Source organism: Cupressus sempervirens, chromosome 3 (assembly GCF_028749045.1).
Source record: "Cupressus sempervirens isolate cs-2001-9-10 chromosome 3, ASM2874904v1, whole genome shotgun sequence".
In the NCBI taxonomy this organism is placed as follows: Eukaryota; Viridiplantae; Streptophyta; class Pinopsida; order Cupressales; family Cupressaceae; genus Cupressus; species Cupressus sempervirens.
The window spans coordinates 535,919,494-535,941,049 of NC_143120.1; the positions used below are offsets into that span (position 1 = coordinate 535,919,494).

Consider the following 21,556-nt stretch of genomic DNA (forward strand, 5'->3'; position numbering starts at 1 on the left):
TGCAATCATTCTAGATTAAATCCTTGGCTCTTAGAGTAGTTTGGTTATTGAACTGTTGATTCTGAGAGCAAAACTTAAAACCTCGTCTAGATAGAAAGCAACAGGTCGCCTTGTTCAAACATTCAGGATGAACAATCTCATGTTCATTCTCAGATGTACCTGATTAATAATGATCATGTTTAAGTGTGTGGTTAAATTAGAGGCCCATATTTAGCACATACAATAACACCACCAAAAGTGGGAATATTCCAATCTGTTACATAATCAAACGTAAGTACACGTGTTTAGAGCCTAGGAGAATGACTTACTAGGTGCAATGATCAAACACACCAACAAACTTACTTTTTGCATAACAAATTTCCCAACACACCTAAAACATCATTGGTCCTATATATTAAGCTTTCCCTTGGCCAACTCAAGGTGTGCTCTCATCAACTACAAGTCGAAATTGATCATTATATTATCTGCTAGAATGGATCTACTATAATTGCTTCCTTTTATTTTACGATGCCCCACTTGCCATGAGATCTGGTAGAAATATCATTGCCTCTACAAAGGCTAAGACAACACTCTATCCACTTTCTTTAGATATCCAAAACAGCAACGCTCAACCCTTTACCTTTAAGAATAAGATGTCATCAACCTTCAATGCAAATCCCTAAAGGGGGTTCCTACTAGCCTTAGAGCCCCCATGTTAATAACCACTTTCTTATAATCCACTCAGGGGGAGAACAAATCTAAACACCCTTTGAATACTGCTACTTCACTCATTTAGGAAGAAAAGACCTATCAAACAATGTTTCTCCTAGGATACCAATGATACTCATATGCCCCTATAGACTCTCCCTCAAAAGCAAGGGTTTAATCCTTGCAAACTATCCCTTAGGCCACATGGGAAAACACATATTACAAGCTTCTTCTCTGTTACAAAAGTTACACTTGCCTTTGAATACTAGGAAAGATTCTTGGAGGAGTAGTTTGCTTTCACTTTGCACCACCATGCTTGATACCCAACCCTCAAAGCTCCCCATAAGTGCTATCAAATCATGTATTCATCCTTTCACAGTGATCAATGATGGACCCAACAATCCTCCCTTTTGGGCCATAGCAGAAGTATTTTATAAAATTTGGATCCTATACTTCCACTCTTCATCAAACCTTGGTCATTGTGGATTTTGTTTCACTATATAACTATTTGTATTGGTTTCTAAAGCCATCAATGTTGGTGTTGCACTGCTTCAATTCAGTTTTAGTCATCTCATTCCTTTGTTTTGTTCTCCAAAGATGTTCTTCCTGGGACTTCCTATCATAAACTGATGTATTCTGGAGTCTTATTGACCATTTTTTGGTCATTCATGGACATTAATGATTATTCTTTTCCGCCTTGCTACTTCACTTAGAGATCTGAAGAAATATAGATTTTAGTGATTATATTTAGTGAACAAAGCTATAATAAAAATCTCAATGAAATAATATGCGCTTGTCCTTTGATGATTCTAGCTTTCTCTCTGCCATTTATTATTGAATGTGTTACTTGTGTAGTGGAAATCAAAGCAGCATTGATGCAGCAGATTACTCTTTCCTCCATTGAAAGACCCAAGTTAAATAAGGGCGAGTTGTTATCTATTTGCGGAAAGAGAATTCTTGCAGTAATAGATGCATTTGCGAAAGCAATATCTAGTTTATCACAGATTCATTGTAATGAATGACACAATAGCTTGAAATACTTTCTGTTACAACGTCAGCACAATGAGCAGCAATCTAAGTGGGTGAGAGCAATCCAAGCATATCATATTGATACTTGGCATTGCAGGCACATAATATCAATAATTTGCATAGCCAAAGTAACAAAATTGTGGTAATTGATAGTACAGAATTCAGTCTCTCTGTGAAGCTTATCCCAAGTGGATAACAATATGCTGACAAAATTATGCTAAGGACGGTAGCTCCGAAGCATAATTTGAGGATCAGAAAAAAGATAAGGGGCAAGAAATACATACTCCTGCAACAGACTCATTCATCGCTGTGAAAGATTGGGTTTTATATCCCGAAATTAAATCTATAATTAAGATAAAAATTTTAACTTATCCAAACAGAAAACCTTGAAGCACGTCATCCACAACTTTGAAGCAGCTTGTGAACAATGCCAAGGAAACATGAGAATAGTTATCATCTATCGGACGTGAATCTCTCAGTGTGAATTTATCACAGACTTCACCAAAGCCAGTTGTTAATATATCATTCTGGCAATGGTTCATCTGTTAACCAAGTTTTGAATTATACGTGCTCTTGTATATTATGAAAAAAACTATGATATATCCTTGATAGCTTTGTAGTGTTTGTGTATGTTGTTAGTAGATATCATTAAATCAATAAATTATATGTTTTATGTGCAACTACTAAATACAAGTGCCATTTCCACTTCTAATTCCATGTCAGTTATTACTTGATTCATCATCATCCACTGTCATCCTTCACAAACAATAGCAATACCTTAAGAATTACTCTTGCATATATTTACTCACATTTCTCAGAATCAGCACTAACAGAAAAACCAAAAACCCAGAATAGAAAAAGGGAAAAATACTGATAGAATATGAAGTCAAATTAAGTGGGGCTAAGACAGCAACTTAAGAGTGCACTCCAATTTTCTATGGCATCTACTTGTGAGCTCCTATCTCCATGATTCTAAACAGACAAATCTACCACCTATCTAGTGGAAAGAGAATGTTAAAATGAATAATATGCTTCAATTTTTGACTAATCACTATCTTGACAAGCAAAGCCATATGAGTGGCAACAGAAAGATAGAGAAATCATAGAACAACACTTTGAGGACAAACTGATAAGAGAACTAGAAGTAAAAAGATATGATGCAACATTTGAAAGCTAATGAATCTTGTATTTCACAAACACTAGATAACACTTATCATAGGGATTTAAAAGAGAATAGTTACTGTACAGTTCTGCAAATTCGTGAGCCTTGAATCAAACTTATAGTGCAGTTCCAAGATGCTGAGAATGATCTTTAAAACAATATGTGTATTCAGATTTTATTGATGCAGATATAACTGATGTTTTACTGCATGTACAGTCTTCTATACTCGATCTTGAATGATGGAGAATATCTCTAGTTATATCTTCTTGGAAGGAGAATGGTTGGAGAATCAGACTGCTGTGTATGTGTGTTCTCCAAACTACATTCTCAACCCTACATATATCCGATCTAGAGGGTATGTCCCTCAAGGGACATGACCCTTAGTTTTGGCAATAAAACAATATTATCCCTAAATCAGCAATTTCAAGGATTCTGTTTAGAATCAACAAAACTAAGCATTAGTTTAGTTAAATGCAAAACAAGAACACCTATATGGAAATCGCCAGCACCTATAGGAAAGATATAAATGTATTACTTGCCAATCATTGGATATATATTATCCATAAAAGAAGGCACGGCCTGTACTAACAGAACTGTAGAATTATCCAGGTTACTTTCTTAACAGTTACTGCTAGAAGCCGTATTAGAAGAAAACAAAGAATGCTGAAGATGTAGAAAAGATTTTATTGAAGATAACAGAGAAAACAGTAGAAATAGCAACATAATTATGAGATGACTTGAGCAAAAATGAAGTCAATTGAAAACTCTTTGCCAATGTGAAAAATGAAAAGAATTTGTGCTTTCGGTGAAGGGTGATGATGTCATTCTGATTTATGGTTAGAGGAATATACTGTGTGTCTTCTTCCTCTATAAATTGACGAGTTAGAAACCTGTCACCTTTCCTTACTACAAGAAAATTGAGAAATAGAAGATAACCATCATCATCTTTATTCTTAGACTCCTCAAAACTCTGTCCACGAAACTAGAACAGGATAATTTTGGTACTTCCTTTAACATTCAGTTAGCAAGGAAAAGTAATAGTTTGGTCACACATCCAGTAAATGGTTCACCACCCTTCATAAACAAACTGACATCCCTAACACTCTTGCCGTGACTATTGCAAATGACGAACATTTCTATCAACAAAAAACTAGAAGATTAGAGAGTGTCACGAAAAACAATAAAAGATCAATAGAGATTTCAATAAAAGCTGATTGAGATCCTGTACCAAAACGTCAGATAAAAAATGAAAACAATCAATAGGCTTTTTCGAATGTACATTAGAGGATCTACAGAAAATTGCAGAACTTTGATGCAAAAAAAAATATTAAAATGCTCTTCCTTCTTCAAACTCACTCAAATAATGATTAAATCAACTAAGTATTCAAACAACCCTAAGACCAGTGGTGAACCCATTCCTTGCCATCACAGACAACCTTACATCACAAAGACAGCAAGACAGATTTCAACAAGAATTGGTCAAAGCCAATAATCTACAGCACAAACAGACTAACAAATCATCCTAGGCTGAATATTCGTGATCCACAGTGCACCACACGTCAATCATGAACAAGGATTGACAGAAGCAATTTAGAACATAAAATATTCTAGAGTCTGCATCACTAAAAGATATGAGGGTTTGACATTAAACCAGGCCTGGAAGGCTATCAACGATAGACTTCCCAGTCAAGAAAGCATTAACAAAGAGAAACGATTTATTTACAGGGTAAACCCACATTACAATATAAGCTTCATTGAAATGTCCAATTATTCCTTCTAATTGTCCCATTCCCCTGAAGATATGCCATGAACTGTGACATTGGTAAATAAAATACTTCTGTAGTTTGAATTTTAATCAAAAAGAAAATTGCCATGATATGCACTACATAAACTTAAAATCTCTAATGAGGACATTATCCCATGCTCTTACTACAATGCTACAATGCATAATTTTCTTACTTGTATCGTTTGTCTCAAGAATAAGCTGCAATTTGATTATGTTTTGTTAAGACTTAGCACTCTAAAATAATTAGATGCATATTAAGAGGCCACATTCTCACAGTAGTATTCATGAGATAGGTGTACCATGTAACTCGTGTTTGAGCAACAAGCTACTGAATCGAAATATGGGTCTCACAAATTAAAGACAATCCAATCACAAATAATAAAAAGTTTAGGTAGAAACACTCCCTAGGAAAAGTGACTGGTAATGAATCTCAGCTAATGAGCAATACACAGTATTCTATCAAGCTGACTCTTCTAGTTGGCAATGCATTAGTTATTGCCTGTGTTAACTAAAAATTTCTTAGTTTCAAACTTCGAATGGATACATTCATAAAATAAACAAATCACTTCCAAATTCAATAACAACTCCAAAGAATAATCAAAAGATTTCCCAATGAACTCCCATAAACTCAGAAACGTTAAGGAGAATAGCATACATACTGCATGTTGAACAAGGTAGAGTAGTTTGAACAGAGAAACTTTTAGCACACCCCTGCACTGCCTCCATGAATGACAATTCAAGTGTTTGCTGCAAAAGAGGTAATTATCAAATATTAATCATGACTGCAAACTTCTCATTGATTATGAAAGATTGCCATGACAAAATAATTTGATTATTCCAGGCTCCAGCCATCAGTACAAGATTTAACTGTGCATTCCATCAAATACCAGCGTCGTGTTTTTTAGGTGCATGTATCTACCTTAATATCCTCGCCTCCAAATGACCTCTGACGAAACATGTTCTTCAGGGCCTGACACCAAAGAAACACCCACCACATAAGTAAATAGAACCATGAAAGAAAAATCAATATAAAATCTCACTAAACATTTATATGCGGCTCTTTGCTTTCTTTGTTAATAAAGATAAAAATGATAGGAACTTTTCAGAATAGAAAGAAAAACAAACCTCATCCAGTCCACCTCCAAAAACATCCTCAAAGCCTCCAAACCCACCAAATCCCCCAAACCCACCAAAACCTCCAAATCCAGCACCTCCTGGACCACCTGCAGCACCACCTGCTGCTGCCTGTTCAAAAGCTTCAGCCCCCACCTAAATTTTTTTGAATATGTCAATTTCATCTGAACATAAATTAATCAAATTAACACAAATCATAAAAATCATTGCAGCATTCAGTATACACATGTAATGCCTTTATAAGAGAACAAAGAACATGTAATAAAAGTCTTTAGAGAATAACAAAAAAAATCTTTCTTACAGCAAAAAATGTAGTTGTCAGAGTAAGGAAACAAACTAATAGTATTTATGATATGATATATTTGAAGAACATCAGAAACAGTATATCAGGTGACTAGTAATGATATCCTTAAAGGCAATGTCAAAAAGTTTATGACAATAAATGTTGGTTGATACTACTGTCTAAATCAAAACACCAAAGATTTACTGTGCAATTAAAATCAAAGGAAACAATAAAATTTCTGTGTTGCACAATCCACAAAGTTCCATAATTACAGATTATCCAGATCTCAAAACATGCTTCAACCAATAATATTAACTTACTTGTGACCCCTGGCCAAAATACCAGATGAATTTTACAAAATAGCATATAAAATATTTGTAGAGAATGGCAAAGAAATATACCTTGTCATACAGTGCCCTTTTTTCATCATCTTTCAAAACCTGAAATGGAATATGGCTACTGAGTTCACACTCGCAGAAAAACCATCATTTTATCTAAAAAGTGGAACCAAAATATGTAAGTGCCTTTAATCAAGTTGAAAATATATATCCTACGCAAAAAAAAAAATACTTGCCTCATAAGCACGTTGAATTTCCTGAAACTTTTTCTCTGCTTCTGAATCACTTTTGTTCACATCGGGATGATGTTGTTTTGCAAGCTACAGAAACAGAAACCAATTAAACAACGTCTTCTCATTGTTTGAAGTTATGTACAAGGAAAGATGCAATTGCCTACATTCTGCTATCAATTTTTAAACCCAAATTCAAATGGATTAATTGCTCAAGTGGATATATAACTGATCGTATTAATAAAATTATTGTTTATGCATTTTTCATTAGTCACGGCCTCAGATTGAGTAGCATCAATTCTACGTTATATTAGACAACCAGCTGAGAATACAGTTCAACAAAGCCAGCAAAGCCAGTTGTTCCAAATCATTCATTTGTAATCTTGTTTAAGAGTTTGTGATGTTACATTTTTTTCCAGCACATGAAGAACGTTCATTACATACATACCGCATAATAAGCTTTCTTGATTTCTGATTGACTCGCACTCTTATTAACTCCAAGAATCTGATAGTAGTCCTTAGCAGCCATATGATGGGTGGCTGCAGGAAGATGTAGATTCCATTTACAGCTTGTGATCCTTCTAAAATGGCCAACTAGCATACAATTAAATAAAAAATAAAATATACCTGTTGAACGGAAGCCCCTGTTCATAAACATAACTGCAGCTCCATAATCCCAGAATGAACCTCTTTGATGAGCTGTATAGGCAAATTGACAAGTACAATGTATGTTGAAGGTAATGTCTCAAAACATGTACATATTGACAACAAGAAGCAAAGTACTGTAGTGCAATACCTAGACTAGAACAATTATTCATGAAGGTATACCATTCAGTTGGCTCTATCATAAACTCAAAAAACTCGGAGGATACATGCAGTTGTATCCACAAGGCAGTTGCATTATGTCAAGTGTCAGTACATGTAAATTTGAATCATGCTAGTAGTAATATTAGTAATCCTTCACTGTATAGAAAATTTCAAATTTAAGCCAGTGAAAGAACCTAAAACCTATAATAAACAGAATCCAGCGTATGTCTCTTATCTGGCATTTCCAACATTTATAGAAGCATTGATTCATCACCATGCAATACCTAGACTAGAACAATAATTCATGAAGGTATACCATTCGGTTGGCTCTATCATAAACTCAAAAAACTCAGAGGATACATGCAGTTGTATCCACAAGGCAGTTGCATTATGTCAAGTGTCAGTACATGCAAATTTGAATCATGCTAGTAGTAATATTAGAAATCCTTCACTGTATAGAAAATTTCAAATTTAAGCCAGCGAAAGAACCTAAAACCTATAATAAACACAAACCAGCGTATGTCTCTTGTCTGGCATTTCCAACATTTATAGAAGCATTAATTCATTACCACGTAATAATAGGGAATTAGTAGAATAAAGAGCATAGGTCCATCTTAATGTGAACCTGACATGTATCTAGAGGCATCCAAATTACTGGAAATGACAATCTCGATGCAAAATTCACATAATGATAAGACTGATGGGATGCACAACCTGAATATTTTAGAAAAATGACAGAAAAAATCGCTTACATGTTAATATGGAGATGAGTTAGGTATTTATGAGCAGTTGTACTTGTATCTATGCAAAATGTCAGCCATTAATGCTCCCCCATCCATCAGCCCATTCACATCAAGTCCAAGTTGGTGTGCCTTACATGTGTGAAATATTCATGGGAGGATTCTTTTAATATCTAATGTATAGTGGAACAGTTAGTGCTGCCTTCCCATTATGGGTGAAAGAATACCTACCTATTGTCAAAAAAGATGTTGCCAAATATGAATTTGAAAAACAGAAATTTTACTTATCAACCAAAAAACATTGGGAATCAAACCATAGATGCCAAGGCAGAGATGAAATGATGTTAAAAAAACAATCAAAACCAAATGTACAACAAGATGCAGAGGTTCAAGTTAAAGTTCGGTTGGTGAGTTCTCACAGAAGGAAAATTTTCTTTTTGATGAAGATGATGAGAAAACAACAATGCGGGCTCAAAATTTAAAAATCAAATTGGGAGAATTTTCTAATGATTCTTAGTGATGTCCAAAATATTTCTATTGAAACTTCAAACATAGTGATAATTGTTCTGCTAATTGTCATTCAGAAAAGATATGTCAAAAGAGTGGCAGGGTTATTTCAAATGTCTTGAAAAACTCCAATTTGGCAAAAGAAAATGAACGCTTCAATGATATTTTTGATAAGGATAATATCAGCAAAGAGTACATAAATCTCTCATGCAGACATAACAACTCCTATCACAGATGCAGAAATGGAAAATGGCACAACTCTTGGAAAAGAGCTAGGTTGCCAGTTTGGATTCCAGTACAGATGCAGGTTTGAAATTTGAATTCAAATTTTGGGTTTGGATTTGTTTTGGGTTAGTCCATACAAGCATATATGGTTTTTCAAAAAATGTGTGGGGGTGGGGGTGGGTGTGGGTGTGTGTGTGTGCGTGCACATGTGTGCATGTGTGTGTGTGCAACACCACATAAGTTCATACACCACTATGCTAATGTTAAAGCAACATAGCAACATACACCACCACATATATTAATGTTTTATAGCAAATGACATATAAAAAAACCTTTTTTTTTGGTCTTTTTAGTGGTCACTTTTAGGGTTGAAGGGTCAAATAGACCTAGGTTAGCAAAAACAACATTATGAAAGAGTCAAGGAAAATGACGTTTTCAGTCAAATTCGCCCTAGATTCTCTCAAAATTCGTTCTGGGCTCCTGCCTCCAGCTCAAAAGTCTGTAAAATTTCTTCCAAAAGTCTTACAGGGTCCTTTTAACAGACATATGGTGAATTTGAGAGTTTGTCAGAATTTACAGTGAATTCGAACCAAATTTGAATTTCGTGCAAACTGAATCTCAATTCCAGGAGGGAGGAGCAAATGTGGTAAACTGGAAGAGTATATGAATCCATTATAGGGGTCTGAAATCATAAAATCTACACACAAAAATGAAGAAAATCCAAAGTTGGTGTAAGAAGCAAATGAAAGCTACAGAACCCGATGCTAAAAAAAGATATTTTCATTTCTGATGGGGCTAATCATCACATTGCCAATACAAAGCATGCAGTCTCAACTTTGCAAGATAAAATATTTTATGCTTGTATTCCAAATGAATCGGATAAGGTTAGTCCGATTAACTTCACTATATAGGAAAAAAGTAAGCAATTATCACTCTTATTTGTACAATTTAAAATCTCAAAGAGAATAGCACAAATGTGTAATGTCCCATTCTAATATGACCTTGGAATATAAATGTTTAATAAGGTCATGAAAGTAATTAATTTAATTATTTAATATTATCCCTCATAAGTAAATCAAACGGTAATATTATTTTATTAATTTAATAATGTAATAAAATGACTTAATAGTGAGTTAAGTGGAAAATAAAAGTAAGACACTTTCTTATTATTTCCCTAAGTTAAAATCAAATTACAGAGGGAAATAAAAAAGACAAAAAAAGAAAAAAAATGAAGAGGCAAGCAGAGGGAAGCAGAGAAAAGGCCAAGAGGGCCTGTAGTGGGTTATAGATGGAAGACTGAGAGGCTTATTATAAATATAGTCGGTTAATTTCATTTTCTCTCTAAGAAGCTTGAGAGCTTTGGAGTAGAAACCCTTACACTCTCATGGTGATTCTCAACAGAAACCCAAATCCATTGTTGGTGTGCATTCATTCAGGATTCACCATTGCGCTACTTAGTTCAGGTTGTTGGATATTTGATTCAGAGAAAAGACAGAGGCTTTACAGATAAGTTTAGCAAATTTGTGTTCAATCTTTCAGAGATGGATTTGCATGAATCTGAATGTATTTGATAAAATTATGAAAAAGAACATGGATTTTTTTCAATTTCTATTGGTCAGTGAAGAGCATTATTGGAGGTCAATATTATTTCTTTATGTAAATGCCTTATATTTGAAAAGAATAATTGTGGATTAAGGATATATAAGATTGTTAGGTAGGCCGATATTATTTGATGTTATTCTATTCCCATATTGGTGTGAAGAGTTGGAACTACAGTATAGTGAGTATTGAGCTAAATAAATATTTTGCTGAACCCTTGGAAAGAGTACTTAAGTTGTAATGATTTGAGGATTTATGAGCGCCTTGACATAGTGTGAGTTATATTTCATAAAGATCAAATCACAGCTTCTTCCAGTCTATTTTTATTGCTGAGGTCTCTTTTATTTGGTAAGCCATGGCATGTTAAAGAAGGATGAGAGAATATAGATAGATAGATAGATAGATTGAAGAAATATTTTGCAGCTGCAAACTTCTGATTTTGTGGGGAGTTTAGCTGAGAAGTGGCACCTCAACTCCTTGTTTGGCATGAGGAATCCTTGGTCAATGTCTCAATCTCTCTAACGTAAGCCCCTTTATATCTTGGAATTCGAATTAAATGTAGTAACTTTCCTTGGTACAGAGTCTGTTTCTTGGTAACTCCTGTAATCATTGGTGCTGGTCACAAAATTTGATAAAAATTCTCTATATGGTATGAACCAGTCAATACTGATTAAATATTCTCATTGGAGTCTGGACATATTGCTGCAATGTTATTCTCAAAATTGGAAATAAAGAAGGGAAGCATATTTGGGGGTGTATACCCAGAATCTTTTTCATTAAGGGAAGGTCTTCACAATATCAGCACTATGGGAGGATCAAACTGGTCATTACAAGACAGTAGCAGCAGTAGGCACATCTTACATATGGGCTGAGGGTTCTCCTTGTTAAGAGCAACATTCTGAGTTAACAAACTCATTCTTAGAGACTTCAGCATTCTGTTCATATTGCTGGAGCGGTGTGAAGATCGCAGAGTTTATGCCTGAGCATTGCGGAATTCATTAAGAGACTTCATCATTTCCAGCACATATACATTCTCCAGACTCTGGCTAACTAAAGATTCACTAGTGGATCAATCTGAGAAGAGTGCTACTTATTTAAGTAGCTTGCCGTTTGAAGTGGACTTGGACCTGGTATTTGCTGAGTGCAGAGTCATTTAGAAACATGCATGATAAATGTTTTCAGAATTCAATCCATTTGGATTTAGAAAATAATTCTGTAAATTCCAGGGTAAATTTTAACAGCAGCAGTTGGTCATTTGCATATCAATTTAAGACTTTGTAATCCTGTGAGTTTTGAAAAAACATTTTCAATGGTAAATCTTTGTCATGAGTTGCATATTTAACCCTGCATTTCTGAACAGTACTTGCAAGTCTGAAAACGAAACATTTTAAACCATATGCCAACTGTTTAACAAATTTCTTAAAAAGACAAAAACAATTACTATTAGTAACGGAACAGGGTGGGTTCTTACAAAATGCCCTTAACATTACGTCTTTCTAGAAATCTTGTCAACAGAAAGTGTTCTAAGCATGGGAAAGAATTAAAAATTTAACCCATAGATCCTTTCAATGGAATGAAAAATTGGCTATGCATCAAGGAGTGGGATCTATCAAACAGGGCATTCCTGCAAATTCTCTCAGCAGAGAATGCAACAATACTGTCATACTAGTTATTGGTGATGACAATCAAATATAGCATTTTTGCCTCGAATTTGTGGTATGTAATGGGACAACAGAAGATCGTGGCAATGGATAATCTTGTCAAGTTTGAAGGCCAATTTCCCCTATACTTCATTGAGGTGCAATTCAATTGAAGAAAATGCATGTGTTTGCCAATAGAGGAGTACTCAAATGGTTGTTGAAAGGTAAGCATAACGCAAGAAGAGGTTTTGAAATTTGTCAGGAAGTTTTTATCATTGTTCTTAACAGATATGGCATACCCTACACCTGGACATACTGGCCACTCAATGTCACCATGGATGAACATAACATATGTAATCCATTTGATGCTATGAGAATTCAAATAATTATGGATGTCGCATGGTTGCATCCTAGGAATGAGTACAAATTCATTAAAAAAGTAAACAAAAATTTACATTTTTAAAGGAAAGGAGGTGTGCAAAGCAAGAATTACCGCACATGAGGATATGCACAATAACCCATTTAATGGATCATAAACAAAAAGAAGACTTCAACAGGCCATAGAGTTAGCTATCAGCCAAATCTGTGATGCCAAGGGATAATTAGTGCAGCTTCCCCAAAAATGGAGTCAAAGTTCGATGATCAAAGTTGTCTTTGGGTGGATAACTCAAAGAAGCACATGATAAGATCAGAATTATATCCACTCAGCCAGTAGTGAAACAAGGATTCTCTTCTTGCCAACATTCCACAGAGGTCTATAAGACTACACTAATGGTAAGAGCAACTGACACTAAGAATTGAGAAAGAAGTGAACCTAGAACAAAAAGGTTCATCAAATAGATAAATCTAACTTGTAGGAAGGAAAAGATGACAAGTGAAGCAAATGAATGATAAGTAGGAGATATTTTCAGATCACAAAACAGTTGTTCTTACAGAACTACAGATACTGAAGAATACCTTGGGATGGATGAAATCAGTATCTCTACAGCTCGTTGAACTTCTAAAGTCATCAGAATTGAAGAGATGGCCCAAATGATTGATAAGTAGGAGATATTTTCAGATCACAAAACAGTTGCTCTTACAGAACTACAAGTAGTGAAGAATACCTTGGAATGGATGAAATCAGAATCTCTACAGCTCATTGAACTTTTATAGTCATCAGAATTGAAGAGATGGCCCAAAACGCATCTAAGAATAAAGTGTAAAGAATCAATGACCATGCCTCTGAGCTTAAAGCAACAAAAGAGACTTTAGAAAAGATATAAAGAGCAATACAGGGTGCAATTGAACAACTTGTGGTGACAGCAAGTGCCAAGAAGCATGGGCTAAGAAAATGGGATAAATGGTCCAAGAACTTAATAGGCTCCATGAAAATTTGATGTAGAACAGCTTCCAACAAAATTAAATGTTGCAAATTCAGAGTTGGGCTTACCCTAGATTGTTGGTCAAAGAATTAAAGGCTAGGAAATTCAGCAGCTCATCAACAACTACCCGACTTTAGGTTAGTGGGAAGAAAAGTTAGGGCAGGATAAATGAATAATTTTCTAGTTTCCTTCAGATTGTTGATAGCCCTCTACTTGAGGAATACAGGGATAACATCTAGTTCAAGCTTCTCCATTTGTGATAATATCAAAATAGCACAGCAGAAGCCAACTGCATCACAAAAAGATCAAAGGATGGGGAATCACATATTCCTAGAACTAGGATGGAGTTTGATCAAGGTGGAATATACCCAAGATACATCTAGCAAATGAGAAGGATGATCACTGAGGCAAGTGGCCTCACAAGGTGCAGAGACAAAACTTTCCTGTATTTTAATTATCAGATGAAAGTGAACATTATAAAGGTACCACATGATATGCACATAATTAGACACTCCTGGCCTTGCATAATTTATAGGAAAGAAGAGAGGTTCACGCAGAAATGCTTCAAGAAGAAACTTGTCACGCAAATTAGCAAATCCACTACCCACCACCCAAATGAAAGAGAGCGTGTCCTTCCTCCAAACCTGTTTCCACCATGACTTGTCTCCAATCAAATTTGGGAAAGGCTTTTTGCAGGTTCAATTTGGAGTTTCAGCAAGGTGCACAGTAAAGACACATTTATGATGTTGTGGATGAGACAAATAAATTACAAAAATTGTCGGCAATGGAGGTGACGAATTGGCCAACAGCTGTTGACAGGCATTATCTCATTTAACAGGTGCAAAGCTTACTCCCCAAATACAGAAGCCAACTGCATCACAAAAAGATCTGAGGATGGGGAATCACATATTCCTAGAACTAGGATGGAGTTTGATCAAGGTGGAATGTACCCAAGATACATCTAGCAAATGAGAAAGATGATCATTGAGGCAAGTGGTCTCACAAGGTGCAGAGACAAAACTTTCCTGTATTTTAATTATCAGATGAAAGAGAACATTATAAAGGCACCACATGATATGCACATAAAAGAGACACTCCTGGCCTTGCATTATTTACAGGAAAGAAGAGAGGTTCACACAGAAATGCTTCAAGAAGAAACTTGTCACACAAATTCGCAAATCCACTACCCACCACCCAAATGAAAGAAAGCGTGTCCTTCCTCCAAACCTGTTTCCACCATGACTTGTCTCCAATCAAATTTGGGAAAGGCTATTCCCAGGTTGAATTTGGAGTTTCAGCAAGGTGTACAGTAAAGATCACATTTACGATGTTGTGGATGAGATAAATAAATTACAACAATTGTCAGCAATGGAGGTGACGAATTGGCCAACAGCTGTTGGCAGGCATTATCTCATTTGACAGGTGCAAAGCTTACTCCTCAAACAGGTTATCAACTACAGCAGAAGCCAACTACATCACAAAAAGATCTGAGGATGGGGAATCACATATTCCTAGAACTAGGATGGAGTTTAATCAAGGTGGAATATACCCAAGATACATCTAGCAAATGAGAAGGGTGATCACTGAGGCAAGTGGTCTCACAAGGAACAGAGACAAAACTTTCCTGTATTTTAATCATCAGATGAAAGAAAACATTATAAAGGCACACATGATATGCACATAATTAGACATTCCTGGCCTTGCATAATTTATAGGAAAGAAGAGAGGTTCACACAGAAATGCTTCAAGAAGAAACTTGTCACACAAATTAGCAAATCCACTACCCACCACCCAACTGAAAGAGAGCATGTCCTTCCTCCAAACCTGTTTCCAACATGACTTGTCTCCAATCAAATTTGGGAAAGGCTATTCGCAGGTTCAATTTGGAGTTTCAGCCAGGTGTACAGTAAAGATCACATTTATGATGTTGTGGATGAGACAAATAAATTACAACAATTGTCGGCAATGGAAGTGACGAATTTGGCCAACAGCTGTTGGCAGGCATTATCTCATTTGACAGGTGCAAAGCTTACTCCCCAAATAGGTTATCAACTACAAGTTGTTGGGCCAACAAAAATAGTGGTCAGAGGATTGGAGGATACTTGAGGAAAAATGCCTCAAAACATAAATCAAACAGATTATATGGTCACATTTGGGGGTATTAAAGTAACGGACCACAATATCCATCCCTTGGAACTTTTTCACATATGGCAATGTGCATTTCTTAGGCACCGTCTCCCATTGACTTACAGTTCAAAGGTTGTGAAGTGTTTCTTATAAAGGCAATGATGCCATCATCATCACAAGGATAGAAATCTTCAGATAATGAGCCATCAAAAATTAACTATTCAAGGGAAGAACCTACTTACAAAGGGTGTTGTTTGGGCAAAAGCAAGACATTTGGAAAATCTGAATTTGCAATTCTTGCGGGCAAGCAATTTTCAACGAAGCAAAATTGACAGGTTCCCTTTTTTAACAATCAAGGCTATGGACCAAATTGCCCATTTCCTATTTTCTGCATCCCTCCTGATCCCATTTTGTATGTATGGTCTTTCTCTTCTTTCCCCCAATGTCTATATAAGGTCTCCAAAGTCTCTAAATTCAAAGCCATGCTCCCTCTCCTAAGTGCTTTTTAGTTGTCAAATTTTCAAAGTTCCTACTTTGGTCCAACTTTCTCATCTAAGAACCATCTTTCTTTGGTTCTGAGGTTCCCCATTGAACTTTGAAACTTTTTCAACTTATACTGCCTTCCACCCTTCCTCCACTCTTCCTATCTATTTGTCAAACTTCTGAACCTGTCTTCACTGGCATGCCTACTGCTCAAAACCCAACACCTTGACCTATAGTATGAGTCTTGTCACTTGTGCCCTAATCTCCAATCTTCCTACTCCCTTCTTTTTCTCTCTCCAAGATGCCATGTCATTAATGATGTCATAGTTTCTAAAAGAGGGACTTTTTCCCACTCATCATCATTGGAATTTGGAGTTGAAAATTTAAATTGCCTGACCGATTATTGTTATGATGGATATAAATAGGCAAAAAAAAAATCCATACAAGGAGATCATCTACACTTAAACAAATTCCTTTCAAAATTGTGTTCAAGCATTGAAATGCTATGACGAAAACCCTAACGATTTCGGAGGTCAATCTTATACAGAATTGGCATTTGAGCTTCATTAAACACAAACTCCAACCACATTGTATTGATTCCATTTGTCATTACTGCTGATATCATTGCATGCGCATGCAAATTCATTTAAATGTAATACAAACATTCTTGTAATAAGAAATAGAGCAGAAGCTATGTCAGTATTTGCTGTTCATTATAATTATAATAGGAAGATCAGAAGTTATTTTTGTCCCTTGCTGTTGAAATGTAATGATATTACTGATGCATAAAATGTTATTTTAATCTGAGTTGTCTAAGATCCAAATGAGTGCAAGGGCCAATAGTATCTGTTTTCATTTAGATCTTTTGAGGAAGTTTAAAAATCTGATGTGCATTATTGATTTGACATTATAGCTAATGATTGCACTGAAGAGGCCATCTTTCAAAGCATATCTTGAAAATTTAGCACTAGAGAATGCCTGAGGTGTATGCCTTGGCACAACTAGGGAGAACAAAGTATAACGCATGGGTATCTCTCACAACCTAAGGTTGGAATACGAGTATACAGACATTGAAAATACTCTCAAGTTTAAGGTCTGAGTAAAAACCCTTTCATTCATGCATGTTATGTGCTTATAATTTTTCATGAATCTCCCTTTAAGCCCTAAAAGTTATAACTGTTTCCATCAGCTGCAAAAGGGACAAAAAAAGTTTGGGCATGTATATATATAGCATGGAACTGCTAGGTCAAATTTGGGATGGCTAGGCATGAGCATAGAAAATTCTATGAACAAGGAAACTATCAACAAAAAATAGAACATTTTGTCAATATCATATGGACCACTACACCTGCTACGAAGATGGCCAGGGAGTACATCAGCGACACTTCTGTCTGTGTTTTTTTTTTGTTTGGCAAATAGATATCTTACTGAGAAAGACGTAATGATCCCATTCCCTATGACTTCTCTGAAAAAGGATCTGTCTCCCATCAGTTACTGAAAATGTCAATCAGATGGAGCTATTATGAAAGCCGTATGGTATACTGGAAAGCAGTACGGCTAGGTTGAGATACTGTACAGTTGCCAAATGAGGATGTACAGTCAAAAAAGATGTCGTACGGTAAATGGTGTTCGGTGTGGTGATGGGCAGAAGATGTCTGTACTTCATACTGTTGCGGGAAGTGGAGTACGGTGAACAGCTTTGGCCGTATGGTGATCAAGGAGGCCGTATGTTTATGAAGGTAGGATGGGAGTGCGGTACAAGGACCAAGAAGGTTGTACAGTATGTGCATTCCATATGGTAGGACAAGATGGAGGCCAAGAGAGTAGTACAGAGGGGTGAGGCTACTTGCAAGATGGTCGTACGTCCGTACGGTGGTATAGGCAGGAAGTTGAACAGAAAAATTAAGGTGATCACCGTAAGGGGAAGTGTAAAGAAATTCAGCAATGTCATTTGAAATGAAAATGCAATATATTAAACACAAATAACTTGCAGAAGCTAGAGACCAAATAGATACACACTTGTTACCGAATAGTAATGTTATTTCCACATACAAATGATGCTCCGATTTGCCAGATCCGAGTCAAGAAATACACAACGGAATAGGGTGAGGCTTGAATCCCACCGAAACCGGAATAGCCAAGTAGGGAAGATCTTTCACTTCCAAAATAGCGAACAGAGAATCCCAACTAGAATTTGCAATACAAAGAAAAATAATCAAAAATCACATACCAATAACCTAAGTCACAAGGTTCGAGTTCAAGTTCAAGTTCGACAACTATAAAGTTCGGAAAAAGTTCGGAAAAAGTTCGGTAAGGGAAAAAAATTCGACAATAAATTCACCTTATATAATTTTTTTAAAAATATAATATATATATATATATATATATATATATATGACCCTGATTCCTAGCTATGGGAAGGTTTGTAACTTTGTAGTTTGTAGAGACAATTAAAGAGTATGATATTGTTTTCTACTTTTCTTTGCTAATAGGGAGATATAAAATAAAAGAATAACAATCTTTCTATTTAATCTTTTCTAATAAAATAAAACTTTAAAATTACACAATTTAAAATAAAATAAAAAACCACTATAATAAGTAAATTTATAATCATTAAAAAAATATAAACCATCATTATTTTACTGATAATAAATAAATAAATATACATAAAATATACACACATTATTAATGTTTTTCTAAAATAAATACATACAAATATTGATAAAGAAACAATAAACATAAAATTATATCATAAGCTTACAAAACATTAAAACATAATAATAAAAATAAAATTTAATATTATTATCTAATTAAACTTTAAAACCTTAACAAATAAATAAAAATGTTATCAAACTATCTATCAACAAATAAATAATAAAAATGTCAAACCGTCAGCTAGAAATAGAGAAGCAAATGGAGCGAACGAACGGATAAAGAAAACGCAAAGGAACAAAGCTAAGCAAACGAAAATGGAGACGAACGCCAGGAGGTTGGAGCCGACGGGAGTTTGTAGTAGGGTAATACGATTTGCCATGAGCTTCACACACGACCCTCCAACGGGACTGTGATATTTAGACCCGATTTTTTTGCAAGGATTTTTTTGCCCTAACCAAGCTTCAAATGCACAGAAATATTTTTGCAATTTTTTGCCCTAATCGACCTTTAGAGGCACAGACAAAGGGCATCGTTTTAGAAAAAAAATTGCCCAAAAATCCAAAAATGACTTTTTACGAATTTTATGACGAACTTGGCGAATGTTTTACATTTTTCAGAGGTTCGCCAAATTTCAAATTTGAAACCGAAAATTCGGCAAACCCTATGACTAAGCCAATAACTACCTACAAGTCGTGCTTAAATAACAATCGAGGAAACCTTACTGAGGGTGTGCAACGATAGCCGACGGCTACATCTACCTATGGGAACAAAAATAAAAATGGGTCCGAGATACACTAAATCAATCGGCCCATTAAAAAAGGTTTGATTAATTATTTATTTTATGATAGGAACATTACAGTCCTCCCATCCCAAATTTTGCTTGTCCTCAAGAAAATGCAATGTCGGACGTTGTAGAATGTACTCGCCTTCCCACATCGTGTCATCCAACGGCGTACCAAATATTCCTTTACTGTATGATTCTATAGGGTCTTCTCACGTACTTCAATGATCTCAACCGGTTCCAATATGAGCTTCCCTTCTTCACTGAGCAACGAAAGGTCTGCAACTACCGTGATGTTCTTTCCCACTACTTTCTTAAGGCAGGATAGGTGAAAAACGTTATGAATGCGGCTACCCTCTGAAAGTTCTAGCTCATAGGCAACTTCACCGATGCAGCGAACTACACAACAAGAGCCATAAAATCGTCGCTTCAATTTTTCTTTCCCCTTTATCTTCAATGAGGACTGCGTGTATGGCCAAAGTCTGAGATAGACCAAGTTTTCCACTTCAAAACTTCTCTCCATTTAGTGTCTATCGTCGTACATCTTTTGTAAAAACCCCAGCTAAACCCAATTATAATACTGGTGCACAAACTGATTTTTATATATTTGAAAAAAATTTGATATATGCTTTGAAATTCTGATTCCGAAATAAATGAAAGACAAGGAACAATGTTGCAAAATAACACGCTACCAAAATTCTCCACACTTTATTAGCTAGAGTTGGAATAACAATTTTAACATCTTCCAAAATTACAATAACCTTCAACAACCAAAGAACCTAATTGCAATTTTTGAATGCTCCTGGTATGAGCTGTAAGGAAGGTGATGACTCTAGAATTGCATCGAATATTATTAATTAGTGAAAAGATAGGAATTTTTACACTTAAAAAAATTTGAAACTCTAATCTTAATTAATGAAAAACCTGATTTGCTGGAGCATTACAGCTGAACCTGTCAATGGGGAGTGACGTCCAGTATGCAACAAACCTCTGTCAGTGTCCAACTTCCATAAGCTCAAGTCCAACAGTAAAGTCTCTTATTATGTCCTCAATGGCACATAGCCAGCAACAGGGGTGACGTCTAGTGTATAGTCTGCAGCATGTGGGTTGCACACGTGGTCACAGAATAGAGGATAATGCCTTGCAGACCGCAGCTAACAGCCAATACAATATGCTGATGCTATGTAGTTCCCAGCCAGACACAAATCACACATTTATCCAAGGCACAAAATGCTGCCAGCAATATTCACAAACAAACTCCCCTTGAATGCTAAGTGTCGTACTTCTATGGCAGCAAATTCCCTTCAACGACTATCTCCTTCACTATAGTAATCACAGTAGGAGATTGTGACAGATGTTTACCTCAACACAAATGTCAAATAAGAACTCAAAATTTCTTCAAACCCTAGCCAGATGAAATAAGTAAGAAGAAGTATAATTCTAGATTATTCTTCTCCCTAGATATAGAAGATATAGTGGGAGAAAGTCGGCCAATTGTATACTTTAGCACAATTGCCAAGAACTTCTCAGTCGAGACCCTTATACTTCAACAAGGGCTCACAAATCAAAAATCAAGAAAGCCACAAAGGCAACAAAAGCAAATATATAATCAAGCGTGGTTTCCCAATGAAATGAGCTCTCATTTATTAACTTTCATTGGCCAAAGTTTCCTTAAAACTCCACTTCAGAAATTGTGGAATTTTCCCATAAGAACTCAACACTAGATCCAACTTGCTTTTTAGAAATATCTCTTGAAGTCGTTATTATATTATTATAATAATGCAACTCAACGATTAAAAAATAAATAAGAGCTCATGCAATTTATTACTTTATTAACTGCAGGTGACAACCAACTACTGAAGCCACCCACTGCACCGCCAAAAATAGACTTACTAAAAATAGTAAGTCCACAACTGAGATCCCCAAAACACCTTGTCAACTCACAAGGGTCGCTATGATGAGCTAACTCCAACTGCGTA

At 35.6% G+C, this 21,556-nt stretch overlaps 1 protein-coding gene across 4 annotated transcripts in view; it reads right to left on the reverse strand.

Annotated features, from left to right (window-relative positions):
* Positions 1-21,556, reverse strand: part of LOC149567526 (chaperone protein dnaJ GFA2, mitochondrial-like) — a 104,229-nt gene that overhangs the window by 73,876 nt on the left and 8,797 nt on the right. For all 4 annotated transcript variants that reach the window (XM_089820745.1, XM_089820746.1, XM_089820747.1 and 1 more), the window contains 7 exons: positions 7,277-7,348; positions 7,098-7,189; positions 6,656-6,739; positions 6,483-6,521; positions 5,790-5,933; positions 5,584-5,634; positions 5,324-5,411 (listed from right to left, as the gene is read on the reverse strand). In XM_089820745.1, coding sequence (XP_089676871.1) covers positions 5,324-5,411; positions 5,584-5,634; positions 5,790-5,933; positions 6,483-6,521; positions 6,656-6,739; positions 7,098-7,189; positions 7,277-7,348 — 570 coding nt within the window. The remainder of the gene's footprint in view (positions 1-5,323; positions 5,412-5,583; positions 5,635-5,789; positions 5,934-6,482; positions 6,522-6,655; positions 6,740-7,097; positions 7,190-7,276; positions 7,349-21,556) is intronic.